General features: G+C 44.5%; 1 protein-coding gene across 1 annotated transcript in view; it reads right to left on the reverse strand.

The window, feature by feature from the left end:
* The window catches only part of LOC144696383 (wee1-like protein kinase 2-A), a 40,044-nt gene that overhangs the window by 5,196 nt on the left and 19,558 nt on the right, over window positions 1-15,290 (reverse strand). The window contains exons 3-9 of the mRNA XM_078567593.1: window positions 15,191-15,248; window positions 12,834-13,006; window positions 11,446-11,567; window positions 8,096-8,242; window positions 7,406-7,516; window positions 6,854-6,939; window positions 4,224-4,394 (exon numbers count right to left, since the gene is read on the reverse strand). Of these exons, the coding sequence (XP_078423719.1) occupies window positions 4,224-4,394; window positions 6,854-6,939; window positions 7,406-7,516; window positions 8,096-8,242; window positions 11,446-11,567; window positions 12,834-13,006; window positions 15,191-15,248 (868 nt within the window). The remainder of the gene's footprint in view (window positions 1-4,223; window positions 4,395-6,853; window positions 6,940-7,405; window positions 7,517-8,095; window positions 8,243-11,445; window positions 11,568-12,833; window positions 13,007-15,190; window positions 15,249-15,290) is intronic.

The raw sequence follows: 15,290 nt of genomic DNA on the forward strand, positions 1-15,290 counted from the left end.
GCTTTGTCTCCTTCCCTTTTTGAATAATAGAGATACATTTGCAATCTTCCAATCTAATGGGACCTTTCCCGAATCTATGGAGTTTTGGAAAATTAAAACCAATGTGCCAACTATCTCACTAGCCACTTTCAAGACCCCAGGATGAAGTCCATCAGGATCCAGGCACTCGTCAGCCCACAGCTCCAATTAACTCAGGAAAATTACAATCACCAGAGAAGTGGGACTGAGTTCCTCCCTACTTTCCATTTCCTGATTTGCAGCTGCCTCTGGGATGTTACTTGTATCCTCTATAGCAAAGACTGATACAAAATGCCTGTCCAATTCATCTGCCATCTCTTTGTTTTCCATTATCAATTCTTCAGACTCACTTTCTATAGAACAAATACTCTCTTTGTTAACTCGTTTCTTTTTTAAAGATTTATAGGAGCTCTTATTATCTGTTTTTATATTTCTGGCTAGCTTTCTCTCATACCCTAATTTTTCCCTCAATCTTTTAGTCATCCTTTGCTGTTCCTTATATTCTGCCTAATCTTCTGGCCTTCCACCTATCTTTGCACAATTATATACATTACCTATCTGTAATGGCTATCAAATCGTTATTATTTATATCTATGTGCATTCTCAGTTCATCTGCTTTGTCTCAAATGCTACGTGCATTCAGATACAGAGCCTTCAGTTTGACCCTTTTATTCTTTTTATAATCTCTGGTGTGATTTACTGTTAGATTTGTACACTACACCTTCCCGTCATGGTCTGTTTTTCATTGCCCGTAATAATACTTCTCTTTTTGCCTCGTCTCTACTGATTTACTACATCTTACCAAATTTGATCCCTTTCCCCACTATTTTGTTTAAAACCCTCTCTACTTCCCTAGTGATGCAGCTCGCTAGAATGCCGGTCCCAGCACGGTTCAGGTGTAGACCGTCCCGACAATACAGATCCCACTTTCCCCAATGAACTGGAACCCACTTCTCCCACACCAGTCTTCGAGCCACATACTGATCTCCAGAATCTGATTTGTCCTGCGCCAATTTGCACATGGCTCCGGTAATAATTCAGAGATTATGACCTTTGGAGGTTCTGCTTCTAATTTGGTGTTGTGTGGCACTACCACTGTGCTAAATTGGATAGATTTCGAACAGATCTAACAACTCAAGACTGGGCATCCACGAGGTGCTGTGGGCCATCAGCAGCAGAATTGTAATTGAACACAATCTGTAACCTCATGGCCCAGCATATCCCTCACTTTACCATTACCATCAAGCCAGGGGATCAACCTAGGTTCAATGAAGAGTGCAGGAGGGCATGCCAGGAGCAGCACCAGGCATACCTAAAAATGAGGTGTCAACCTGGTGAAGCTACAACACAGGACTACTTGCATGCCAAACAGCGTAAGCAGCTAATGATAGACAGGGCTAAACGATCCCACAACCAATGGATCAGATCTAAACTCTGCAGTCCTGCCACATCCAGTTGTGAATGGTGGTGGACAATTAAACAACTCACTGGAGGAGGAGTCTCCACAAATATCCCCATCCTCAATGATGGAAGATCTCAGCACATCAGTACAAAAGATAAGGCTGAAGCATTTGCAACAATCTTCATCCAAAAGTGCTGAGTGGATGATCCATCTCGGCCTCCTCCAGAGGTCTCCAGCATCACAGATGCCAGTCTTCAGCCAATTTGATCCACTCCATGTGATATCAAGAAACGGCAGAAGGCACTGGATACTGCAAAGCTATGGGCCCTGACAATATTCCAGCAATTGTACTGAAGACTTGTGCTCCAGAACAACTCCTAGCCAAGCTGTCCCAGTACAGCTACAACACTGGCATCTACCTGGTTATGCAGAAGATTGTCCAGGTTATGTCCTGTACACAAGCAGAGCAAATCTGAAATAAAAACAAAAAAAATGGAAAAATTCAGGTCTGACAGCATCTGTGGAGAGGGAAACAGAATTAACATCGAGTCCGTATAAAGAAGTCATACAAACTCAAAACATCAACTGCTTCTCTCTCTCCACAGTTGCTGCCAGACCTGAGTTTTTGCAGCATTTTCTATGACTATGTAGGCTAGTTAGTTTGACATGCATAGTACTGAAAATGCTAGAATATGTAAGAAAGAGGTGCATAGTCACAGAGGGGAGACTTTGGCCTGAGTGAGACAGAGACTGTGTGAGTATATTTGGGAATTTGATTCAAAGTGCGAATTTGGTGCATAGGGGGAAAGAGGTGCATTAGGTAAGGTTTACTGCAAGAAGTAGAGTGTGCTGAGTGGGGAGTTTGGTGAAGGGCGGGGAGGAGGTGCTGAATGGGGAGTTCGGTGAAGGGCAGGGAGGAGGTGCTGAGTGGGGAGTTCGGTGAAGGGCAGGGAGGAGGTGCTGAGTGGGGAGTTTGGTGAAGGGTAGGGTGGAGGTGCTGAGTGGGGAGTTTGGTGAAGGGCAGGGAGGAGGTGCTTTTTCTCTTTTACTTCTTTTAGCCTCCAGTATTTGGTTTCCACTCTGGTGCAGCAGTAGGAGCAGGTAAACCAGTAACTGGTGTTGTTAGTTCCATCAGTATTGTAAGTACTATATTGTTTTATCACTGGCAGTGCCAAAACCCATTGGGTGGTGTAGGCTTTAATTATAATTAATTAGCAATAATTAACACTTATTGGAGATGGCAGGGCAGGTATTTTGCTTTTAGTTTACATAGCCCTTGGTTTTCACTCAGTCCTTTAAGGATTGGGGAGTTATACTTTCTACCTTCCAATTCATAGGCACAACTGTAGAATCTAGGGAATTCTGGAAAATCAAAACCAATACATCCCCATCTCTGTAGCCACCTCTTAAATCCCCAGAGCAGGAAGCCTACACCATAAGGTTTTCAGTTATGGTTGTATTAATTTCTCCAGTATTTATTTTTCTATACTAATATGACCAAGTTCCTCACCCTCAGATTGTTGGTTCCCACGATTTCCAGTACATTAGTCAGTAATGAGCTATTCGCATGGGAAGCCCCCTTTACACAGATGCATTTCCCCATTTACTGTCACTGAAGCTGTCCTACTCTCTTCTGCTCATTATTTATCTCAAGGCTTAAAGGCCTGTAGCCCTGTGGGCTCTCCCCCATTAGAAGATGGATAGGAGGATGAGCATCCGAAATATTTCCATGATACTTTAAACTGTCCATGTAGATCAGGGATTACAGCTGGACAGACCAGGATCTCTGCAAATTCAATTCAAAAGTCCAGATCCTTGGTCAGGGATATATTCAAATAAAAGATCCCAGAGATTATCTACAGCCACTGTTCAAGTAATGTTTGGTCTATAAAATTGACGATCTAGGGAGGGGTAACCTGAACAGCCAGTACATGACTAAGTATCTGCTAGATCTTTGCATCTTAGACCATGTGGTGCACATGCCCATCTCACAGGAACATACACAGATATCCAATTTGTCAATAAAGGATAATCAGCTGATTAATAAGGTAACTGTACTCTTGTTACCTATAATCTGTCATTCTTAATGGGAGGGGAAGTTCCTACCATCAACTGTCTGTGACACTAAATTACTTAAAAGTTTGGTAGCTTCACTTCCCCTTGGTGAGGAACTTAGTCACGTTAATATAATGAAAACCATATAGAGATATTAATGCACAATGGGGAAAGCATCAGCTTGGCATGGAGACAGGAACACTGCAGGTAAAGCTGGTGCCGGAGCCTATGGGAAGCATGCAGACAGGGTTGTGTTGGTATGACCCACAGGCAGGAGAATATTATATCCCATGCCAGGATTCCACAAACAGCATCTTTCCCCCATTCCCCTTGTGCAAGTGGCCAGTGATTTTACTGACAATGACCAGCTCAGCCATCCTGCCCTGAGGTCCCTCAACAGCCACCGCATCTACAAGGATGTGAAAAAAAATAATTTATATAGCACCTTCTACAACCACCTAAAGTCAAAATGCTTTACAGCCAATGAGCATAGCTGCTGTTGTAATGTAGGGAACAGCATCCAATACACACGCAGGAAACTCAATGGCATAACCATCAAATAATCTGTTTTTGTGATGTTGATCGAAGGATACATATTTGCCAGGACACTGCTTTCAGCTTTGGATCTGGACATGCTCACTCAAATGCACCATTCTCCATCACAAACACTCCTCACTTACCACAGACAATCAACCCCCAGCCCACATTAAACCTACCATCTTAAAATCAAAAAGAATTATTTACTTACTTTCAGCAGGCTGGAAAAGTCATGTGACAACTGCTGAGGAGTTGCAGGAAGGTTACCCTTCCTGATGTAATGCCAAGTCATGTCATTCTGAGGCAGCTCCTCTGCTCCTGCAGCCAGTGCCATAGTGAGACCCAGTGCAAAGATATCGGCTTTGGGCAAGTTTGAATAGTCCTGAGGGATCAGAATGCATGGCATTGAGCACAGTCTTGCAAATAATGATTTTGTTCAGATAGAGGATCAAAAAGGGCAAGAATTGCATTTACATAGTGCCTTTCATAACCTCAGGATACTCCAATGAGCTTTACAGCTTCTGAAGCCAATTTGCACACAGCAAAATCTCAAACAATGGGACAAAGACTCAGTCACCCTTTGAAAATATGAGTGTTGGTTGAGGGATTGAAATTGGCCAGGATACCCAGTGTAGTTCCTTCAAATAGTGCCATGGGGTATTTTACATCCATAGTGTAAATGACCATCTTAAAGTCAGCAACACCGACAGTGCAGCACTCCCTCAGTACAGCATTGGAGTGTTAGCCTGGGTTCTCTCCAGGCAATTCGGATACCAGGATTAAGGGAAGCAAGTCCCATCAACTTCACGCTTACATTAAAATATTGGTGTATAATATTACACATATCAGCTTATTTGCAACACATGCTCCTCTGGAAATGCTGATCTGTGGTGTTATTTTGTTTCTAAAGAACCATCATTTAAGGATGTGTTCTTCAATTATTGGCAGAGTTCTGTAATTCAAACAATTTCCTCAACCAACCACATTAGATAAATTAAAAATCATCCTAGATCCCACTGTAAACAGAGATCCAGATTTGGCCATCACTACATTGTGAAGGAGGCTATTCCAAGATGTGAATCACAGGAGTCCCAGCAACTCGGGACAGGGATCAAAAAATAAATAAATCAGCATTTAACAGAAAAGCAAAACACTGGCCAGTATTCCACCATTGTTTTCAGTGCAGAATCTATTCATGCAAGGTTCTCTTCAAGGTCCATGTGTATACAGTCACATAGCAATGTAGATGCATGACACATTGAAATAAAGAAACTTCTCTCAACCTTGAATGTTCTGATTATTAAAATGTACACTGCGTGGACTAGTAGTGTTCAAAAGAGTTGAACCCATGCAATACAAAAGATTGAGGGAACGTTGGTTGCACAATGAATAATTTAAAATTATACATCCACGGGATATGGGCTTCGCTGGCTAGGCCAGCATTTATTGCCCATCCCTAGTTGCCCTTGAGAAGGTGGTGGTGAGCTGCCTTCTTGAACCGCTGCAGTCCACGTGGTATAGGTACACCCACAGTGCTGTTAGGGAGGGAGTTCCAGGATTTTTACCCAGCAACAGTGAAGGAATGGTGATATATTTCCAAGTCAGGATGGTGAGTGGCTTGGAGGGGAACTTCCAGGTGGTGGTGTTCTCATCTACCTGCTGCCCTTGTCCTTCTAGATGGCAGTGGTTGTGGGTTTGGAAGGTGCTGTATAAGGAGCCTTGGTGAGTTGCTGCAGTGCATCTTGTAGATGGTACACACTGCTGCTACTGTGCGTCGGTGGTGGAGGGAGTGAATGTTGGTGGATGTGGTGCAAATCAAGCAGGCTGCTTTGTCCTGGATGGTGTTGAGCTTCTTGAGTGTTGTGGGAGCTGCACTCATCCAGGCAAGTGGAGAGTATTCCATCACACTCCTGACTTGTGCCTTGTAGATGGTGGACAGGCTTTGGGGAGTCAGGGGGTGAGTTACTCTTTGCAGAATGAGTGTTGGCATAATGGGTATAGGAAGACATGGAAGCAGACCACCCACACAGCCTACTGCATTTCATCACTTTACAGGAAATTGGTCTCTTTTCAACACATTGAAAAGACTGGCAAAATAACACATCTTATCCCAATTTAAGGTCATTGAACAGTTTTTCAAGGTAGAGGCTAAATAATTGGATTGCAAACCAGTTTATACAATCAACCGCTCACAGGCAGTTCCAACAGGGAATGAGCAAAAAGCGCTCATTGGGAGCTCCTGCTGAAGAGGATAATGGTTGAACCTCCAATGTAAATGAACGGTGTAGATGGTATATCCAGCTTCTCTCAAAGTCTGAATGTAATGTAACTATTGGATTTGAGATATATCAGCAAGGTATTTTGAAATGGGTATTGAATAATTATCTGAAGAGAAAAAATTTTGAAGGGCTATAGGGGAAGGTAGGCTGGGGCTAGGCGAGTTACTCTTCAAAGCCAGTATGGGTACAATGGGCCAAATGGCCTCCTCCTGTTCTGTAACCATTCTGTAAGGTCTTCTCTAAGCAAAATGAGAATTGTTTTTATTTTAAGAACACTGTAATGAGCCAAGTTACACAGATAAAGGATCGCTCTTCCAACCTTCAGTCCTTGGTTACTAGAGTAACTGGTCAGATTAACCATTTCTCAGGCAGAGCTCAACAAGGTTAAAGTTAATCTGACCAGGAGCTTAGCCAGAATGGATTCAAGATAAATGGAACAGCAGGAAAGGAGGAGAAAAGGTTCCCTCTCAGAGAGGGGGCTTCACATTTTCAAACACCAGCTCATTCTAGCAAGCATTTTAGGGGAGGCTGCCCTTTGCCACATTTCTACCATTGGACTTACCTCTTGTAAGACCTCATTTGCCAAGAAGCGGCTGTCTCCTTCCTCCACTTGTGGGTTGCAGATTGATGTCACGTGACCAAGGTCACCTTGAAGGCAGAGGCATTTCAGTTAGTGCACAGTCACTGGCTACATTAAAATACCAAAGCTACATTATATGAACCTTTAGTGCAGAGTAAAATTAAATCAAGATGTAGAGTCAGAATATTAGTGTGCTGAACTATTGAGCAGCCAAGATGTGCAATTAAAATGGGAGAAGAGGCAGGATATCAACAAAAACGGAAGCCAGGATGGAAACCAGCAGTATTTCTACTTGTGTCAAGTCTTCTCAAACTAAAGCAGCAAGATTCCTGTCACAAATTCCCTTTTTTCCTGGGATGTGCTGCCTGGAGGCCCCAACCTAAGATCCCCTTGCCCACTGGACTGGTTCCGAGGGCAGGTAATTAGTTAAACCAGGTTTAGTGAACACAACACAAATTGCAGCTCCACTTTGTGCTTCTGCAGGCCCCAAAACATAGCTCCAACTCGCCAAAGCCATCACCGAAAGGCATTTACCAATTTTGTACAGTATGTTGGTGGCCAAGGCTCCCTCCTCATCAGCGTCACTGTCCTCTTCCACATATCCAATCATGTCAGGCATCACTCTTTGGCAGATGAAGATGTTACCTAAGGGATAGCAGCAACAAACACCAGCTACGTTACTGAATGGACCTTCACTAGGGGTATGGGAGAGAGCATCGAGCCGGTCATGACAATACCAAATGTGAGGCATCCAGATGAACAGCACAAAGTATGTCTCACCTCTCACCCAGTATGCCCCACCTTTCACCCAGCGTCCAACAGGACTTCAGCTCAAGATGTCTCTGAACAGAGCTCAACAAGGTTAAAGTAAATCTGTAAGGACAGACCAGCAAATAGAAACAACCTCTACTGGTATCTGCAGTCCTAATGATAGATTAAGGGGGCAACACTGCAATGGGTCAATGTGGTTGAGTGACCAGTACACAATTAACACTTGTGACTGTACATCAGTACATGGTGAACCCAGTTTAAGACAGAGATTAGAGTCAGTAGTAGCAGCTGTGGAATTAATGGAAGTGTACGAGCTTTTATACATAGCTGGAGCAGACTCTCAAATTGAGAAATAGTTTATTCATTGAACTCAGTCAAATAAGGAAATTGGCATCAAGCACCCAGGCGTTTCAGCCCTCTGTCCTCCAATCCAGACAGAGCCCCAATACTCACTTGGCTTGACATCCATATGAACTAGGCTGGAGCTGTGAATGTACTTCAGTCCCATTGAAACTTGCAGTAGAATCTCCTTCAGCTCCCCCTCGGCCAGCAATATTCCTTCTTGCGAGTTCTCCATCAGAGCATCTGCCAGACTTCCCCCTGAAACCACAGTTTCCTTGAAGTGAGGGAGGTGAAATCGAAAGAGATTCTCAAGGTACAGCACAACCATTTTATTGCTCCTTTGAACGAGGCAGTGAAATGGCTGACCAGGGAGTGAAATCCACCAGCCACATGATATAACACGGGGAAACCCCCGAGGGCTCACCCCAATTCAGAAGTGGGCAGCCATTGGCTCAGGATGAAATTAACTAGAGCAGAAATGGTCAGCAAGTCCTCACTCCACCTTCCAAATGTCCCAACGCAGATCAGAGAAAGCATTCAAACTGAAGATGCCCCCATATAAAGCAAGACAGCTTCAATCCAAACATCAGACAATTGGTCAGTTGAGACAGGTCAATTAACCAAAGGGGAAGCTCTGATCATAAGTGGACTCTCAAACAAGAACATTGTCAAGCATCAATTCTCAAGAAGTTTTTGGAACTCTCTTCCTTAAAAGGCAGTAGAAGCAGTGTCTTTGAATATTTTTAAGGCAAAGGTGGATAGATTCTTGGTAAACAAGGGGGTAACAGGTGGGATGCAGATTTAAGGTTGCTATCACATCAACCATGATCTTATTAAATGGCGGAGCAGACTCGATGGGCCAAATGGCCTGTTCCTGCTCCTTGTTTGTATGTTCAATTCATGATCCTTGAGACACCATTAGAATGCATACCCATTATGCTTACTGTCTAACCCAGGTAAATGTACCTTTAATGCAGCTTAATTTTAACTAACTGTCTCTTATGTGGAACCTTATCATATGCCTTCTGGAAGTCCATATACGAATAACCTATCCTTCACAAATCCATGTCAGCTCTTTCAAATTAGCTCAAATGTCTCTAATTGTTCACTCATTTTGTCCTTCATTTTCAATTCCAAAAGCTTCCCCCCTAATAGATGGTCGACAACGAGGTCTATGACTTCTGAACTGCATGTATTTGGGAAGATTTGCTAAAACATTTACAATTACCTTGCCTACATCCCGGGGAAGAAACCATCAGATCCTAGGGATCCAGGCTTTATAGTATGATTATATATAGCTTTATGTTAACTGGGAGTTCCAGTCTTTAATTCAATATTAATTTTCCTGGATTGTCAGATTTTCTCTTCCTCTAATTATTCAATAAGTTTTCCATTTCCAGTATGACTTTCACCCATTTTTAAATTTCCTCATTACCTTTGTGTTTCCCACTAGACATCGCAAGCTTCTGTTGGCATCTCCTTTTTGCAGCTGTTTTTTTGTCTTCAACTTGCTGTCCTTTCCCACATAGTTTATCTCACCACCGTAGACCCCACCACCTTATCAATGAAAGCAGCCATGTTGACAAGTAGAGCTCTTGCCCCTCACACATACATTTGGCTAAATATAGAACTAATTTTTGACTGCCTCCCACCATTCATTTGCAGTTTCACCTGACAATTGTTGACCAGTTTGCTGTCATCAGTCTTGGTCTCATGCTGCTAAAGAAAAGTTTAGAAATTCTACAACCCTAGGAGCTTTTTTCCTTTCCATTCATGGGATTCGTGGTTGTCACTGGCTAGGCCAGCATTTATTGCCCATCCCCAGTTGCCCTCGAGAGAGGGCAATTATTGCCCTTGGTCATACAGAACTTGAATATTGCTGAAAAGAGATATGTTGCCAAAGCTTTTTGTCTTACTCTCATCAGGACAAATGCAAGAATGTCAAATTTCAAAGGATCGCAACTTATACAAAAGAGAAAAGAGTGCTGATTGGTCGGCTGAGACATTGCCATGGAGAAAGCAATAGGGGGGCATTGGGGAAATACAGGTTCCTTGGGCTCCCAGGTAATTCAAAAAAGGTATTAGGCTTGAACAGCCAACATGTCTCTTTTCAGCATCGTGTTTCTCTTCCAGTTTCCCTACCCTAAACTCCTTTGTAACCACAAATATTTAACTCCCAATTGTGACCAGATTCCAGCCATATCTCACATGGCCAAGATGTCAAACCCTTCCAAGCTGTATTTGAATCTTCAATATTTATTTCTCGTACTCTAGTATAAGAAACTCTTACTTAGGTTTGACCTGCCCCTTTTGTTTCGCATTTTATCTGTAACTTCTTTAACTGCATTCATATCCCTTTCACCGGAACTATTGCTGTAAACTTATTTTATGTTTTTAAAAACAAACATTTAGTTTAACTCTGGGTTCTAACTGACCACACTCCCCATCCCATTTATTAAAATTGTTTTCATCACCCTATTCATCCTTATCAGGACCTGGGCCTAGTCAGATTCACCTGAAGCCTGTGCCAGGTATCGCTTTCCTTTATTCCAGTTCTCCCTCGAAATGAAACCCAATTCTATAGCCACACGTTCCCCTTCCTGATCTGTCTTTAGACACTAGTTAGCATGTGGCTTGGACAAGAATCCTTAGATTATCACCTTTGAGGCAGTCCTTTTTAATTTAACTCCAGACTGATATTCCCCTAGCAGGACCTCTTCCCTGTTCTTCCCTGCGGCAGAGAATTTAGAGGGAGCAGAGAGTGAGGTTAGGGGTCCAATTAGCAATGGCTTAAAAATAAGAGGGCAGGTGCAAGGAAAAAACTTAAGTGGCTAATAGAATGCTGGCCTTTATCTCAAGATGGCTGGAATGCAAAGGAGTGCAAGTTCTTTTCAATTATAAAGCTCTGGTTTGACTGCGTTAGAGTTCTGGGAACTGGGACTGGGTGCAGCACAGGGTCCCCAGAATGATACCAGGACTAAAAGTGTTAAATGATGAGAGTTTGCATGGACTGGTTTGTATTCCCCTGTATAATTGTAAGCAATTATCTAATTGAGGGGTATAAGGTGGTCCAAGGGGTCGACATTTTCTCTTTATCTACCCATTTCCCATCCTGATGGGAAAGTCCAGAAGTTAGAGGTAGGCTAGGTCATTCAGGGGAACATCAGGAAGCATTGCTTTACACAAAAGGGGAGTGGAAATCTAGAACCCTCCCTCAAAAAAGGAAAAAGCTGTCGAGGTTGGGGGTCAATTGAGAAATGTCAAACTAGACAGGTTTCACCAAGGGTATTCAGGGTCACGGAACCAAGATATGTAAATGGGATGGAGATACCCATTAGCCATGATCTAATTGAATGGCAGAACAAGAGGGGCTGAATGGCCTGTTTTCATGCCCTCCAACATCCTGTGAACCAATCACTCCTGCTATATTTCAAGGTTTGTCAGATGCCTGTGGTCCTTACCGTTACAGTACTCGTTCTGTATCAGCATGTGATCATCCTCTGCCCAAGCCGAATAGTACCGCACCACGTGGGGGTGATGTCCCAGCACCGCGTGTGCATACACCTCACGGAGTGCAGTCTGCCTGCAGGTTAAACACAGCAGCACAGTGACAACAGACCTCCCAGCAACGGTCAGCTTCAGTCTGAACCCAGATTAAAAAGGCCTGCTTCAATCTGCAGCAATACCTCTATTTTTAAAATAATTGACTCAATATAATTGAAATCAGGACAAAACATTGGTGGTAGAGGGGCAAAAGCCAGGAAGAGAATATTTGCATTAAAAGCACCCTTCACAATCTCATTATATTCAGGCACTTTTAAACCAATGGAATGACAAGGTCCCACAAACAGCACCGAGTTAAAGGACCAGAATCTGTTTAGTGGCCAGTGTTTTAGGATAAGTATTGGACACCATGGACAGAAAGTTCCGCTTGGTGGATGGGTGGGTGTGCACACCTGCCCCACTCGAGCGTGAAATGATGCTCGATAGTTCGATGGGCGGGTGCACACCAGAGTCAGCGGCGCCTGTTCATTTAATTGATTATTTAATGGCCTTAAGTTTTACGCTGCCTGTCCAACCTCACAGTTGGCGGGCAGGCAAAAAGGCCAAGCGGCCTTTGCATTTTTTTGGGAAATCTCAATCCACAGGCGGGATGAGGTTTCCTAAAGCAAATAAAAAAGTTTTTAAATTTAATTAACATGTCCCTGCTCATGTGACAGTCACGAGGGGACATGTTTCATTACATGTTTTTTTCATCTCTTCATCCCGAGACAGCTGTGCCTCGGGGATTATGAAGCGCTCACTCTCACGCATCCACAAGTTCACACCCACCTTCCTCCCCCCACCCGCACAGGCAGCGCTGAGCTCTGCCACTCACACTTCATGATGTGCGGGCCTTAATTGACCCGCCAGTGTGAAATCGCCTTCTGGCCCCAATTGCGGGCACCCCGCCCACCAAGCATCCCCGCCAAGGGCAAAAATTCTGCTGCAGGAGAACTCCTCTATTCTTAAAGTCTTCAACATCCAGCCAACTAGGGGCAGATAGGGGGCCTCAGTTTAGCATCTCAGTGGTACCTCCAATCATCCAGGCTAACACTGCTGGGCTATGTGTTCAAGTCTCGAATAGGACTTGAACCTAAAACCTACTGGCAGAGGTGCAAGGGCCACCCCACTGAAGGAAGGACTAAAAGTCTAGTCTACTTGAAGCACACTGGCCACATCATTGAGGTAGAATCCTACTGTTGGTGGATTAGCTGCAGTCAGTTCAGGGCAATATTGGAAAATTAGGCAAATTAATTATTTACTTCCATCTCAAAGAACAGAGCACCCTGGAGCACTTGACACTCACTCATCAACTGAGCCGGAGAGGGGTCTTTTCAGCCGTTTGATGGCGTACAGGCAGCCATCGAGTCGCTTCACACACTTAAACACCGCACCAAACTCCCCACAGCCAATCTTCTCCAATTCGTAAAACTCCATGGCATATCGGGAGCCCATGCTACTCTCACGGAGATTAAATCTCTGGAAGAGGAAAAACAAGAGGGAAGCCCATTTACTGAGACACTAGATTTTTCAATGTTAACGTTGGGATGTGCTCAATGCTGACCAGCACTTATCGCTCATCCCTAGCTGCTCTTGAGATGGTGGTGGTGGTGAATCTTCTTGAACCACTGCAGTCCACATACTGAAAACAGGCACAAAAACAAAAATACCTGGAAAAACTCAGCAGGTCTGACAGCATCTGCGGAGAGGAGCACAGTTAACGTTTCGAGTCCGTATGACTTTTCATCAGAACAAAGGAAAAATAGAAAAGAGGTGAAATATAAGCTGGTTGAGGGAGGTGGGACAGGTGGAGCTGGATAGAGGGCCAGTGATAGGTGGAGGCCAAGAAGAGATTGCTAAAGATGTCACAGACAAAAGGACAAAGGAGTGTTGACAGTGGTGACATTATCTAAGGGATGTGCTAATGGTGACATTAAGGATGGAAAGCAGGACAAGCAAGTGACAGATGGCCCTAGTGGGGGTGGGGTGGGGGGGAGCGGAAGGGATCAAGATGGGCTAAAAGATGGAGATAAAAAGATAGATCGATAAAACAATTGACCGCTTCTATCTCCTACCCAAAATCCACAAACAGGACTGTCCCGCCAGACCGATCGTGTCAGCCTGTTCCTGCCCCACGGAACTCATTTCTTGCTATCTTGACTCCCTTCTCTCTCCCCTTGTCCAGTCCCTTCCCACCTACATCCGCGATTCCTCTGACGCCCTACATCACATCAACAATTTCCAGTTCCCCGGCCCCAACCGCCTCCTCTTCACCATGAACGTCCAATCCCTCTACACTTCCATCCCCACCGGGATGGTCTGAGGGCTCTCCGCTTCTTCCTCGCACAGAGGCCCAAACAATCCCCATCCACCACTACTCTCCTCCGTCTGGCTAAACTTGTTCTCTCACGGAACAATTTCTCCTTAAACTCTGTCTCACATTCTCCAAATAAAAGGTGTGGCTATGGGTACCCGTATGGGTATGGGACAGTTACGCCTGTCTCTTTATGGGGTATGTGGAACATTCCTTGTTCCAGTCCTACTCAGGCCCCCTCCCATAACTCTTTCTCCGGTACATCGATGATTGCTTCGGTGCTGCTTCATGCTCTCGTCTGGACCTGGAAAAATTTTATTAATTTGACTTCCAATTTCCACCCCTCCATCATTTTCACATGGTCCATCACTGACACTTCCCTTTCCTTCCCTTCCTTGACCTCTCTGTCTCAATTTCTGCTGATAGACTGTCCACCAATATCCATTACAAGCCTACCGACTCCCACAGCTACCTCAACTACAGCTCCTCACACCCCGCTTCCTGTAAGGACTCCATCCCATTCTCTCAGTTCCTTCGCCTGTGTCACATCTGTTCTGATGATGCCACTTTCCAAAACAGTTCCTCTGACATGTCTTCCTTCTTCCTTCACCAAGGTTTTCCACCCACGATGGTTGACAGGGCCCTCAACCATGTCCGGCTCATCTCCTGCGCATCCTCCCTCACCCTCCCAGAACCATGATAGGGTCCCCCTTGTCCTCACTTATCACCCCACCAGCCTTCGTGTTCAAAGGATCATCCTCCGATCATCATTTGCGCCAACTCCAGCATGATGCCACCACTAAACACATCTTCCCTTCACCCCCCCGGCGGCATTCCGCAGGGATCGTTCCCTCCGGGACACCCTGGTCCATTCCTCCATCACCCCCTACACCTCAACCCCCTCCTATGGCATCTTCCCATGCAACCGCAGAAGGTGCAACACCTGCCCCTTTACTTCCCCCCTCCTCACCGTCCAAGGGCCCAAACACTCCTTTCAAGTGAAGCAGTCACCATTACTGAGACTAGCTTTATATTCCCGATTTATTAACTGAATTTAAATTCCACCAGCTGCCATGGCGGGATTTGAACCTGCGCCTCTGGGTTACTAGTCCAGTGACGTTACCACTACACCACCATCACCCCTTTGAGTGCAAAAGGCTCTCAGCCTTACTATTTTAGTTTTAACACGTTGGGCAGACTAGGAACCAAACCCAGGCAGGCTCTAGTTTACATGATCCAATACAACAGCAGCCTCTAGCTGGGTTTAATAGGAACAGACTGAGAATGAGGTATCCCCATCATTCTACTAAGCAATGCTGAAGAGTGTGTCCCAGGCTCAATCTCCTCACCTTTGAATGCAGCAGCAATTCCTCAGTCACGTCTCCATCACTGGTATCAAGATCTTTCCTAAAAAAGTAAAATTAGGACAAATACTTCAAATCCTAGGCT

The sequence above is a fragment of the Cetorhinus maximus genome, chromosome 22 (genome assembly GCF_964194155.1).
Source record: "Cetorhinus maximus chromosome 22, sCetMax3.hap1.1, whole genome shotgun sequence".
Taxonomy (NCBI): domain Eukaryota; kingdom Metazoa; phylum Chordata; class Chondrichthyes; order Lamniformes; family Cetorhinidae; genus Cetorhinus; species Cetorhinus maximus.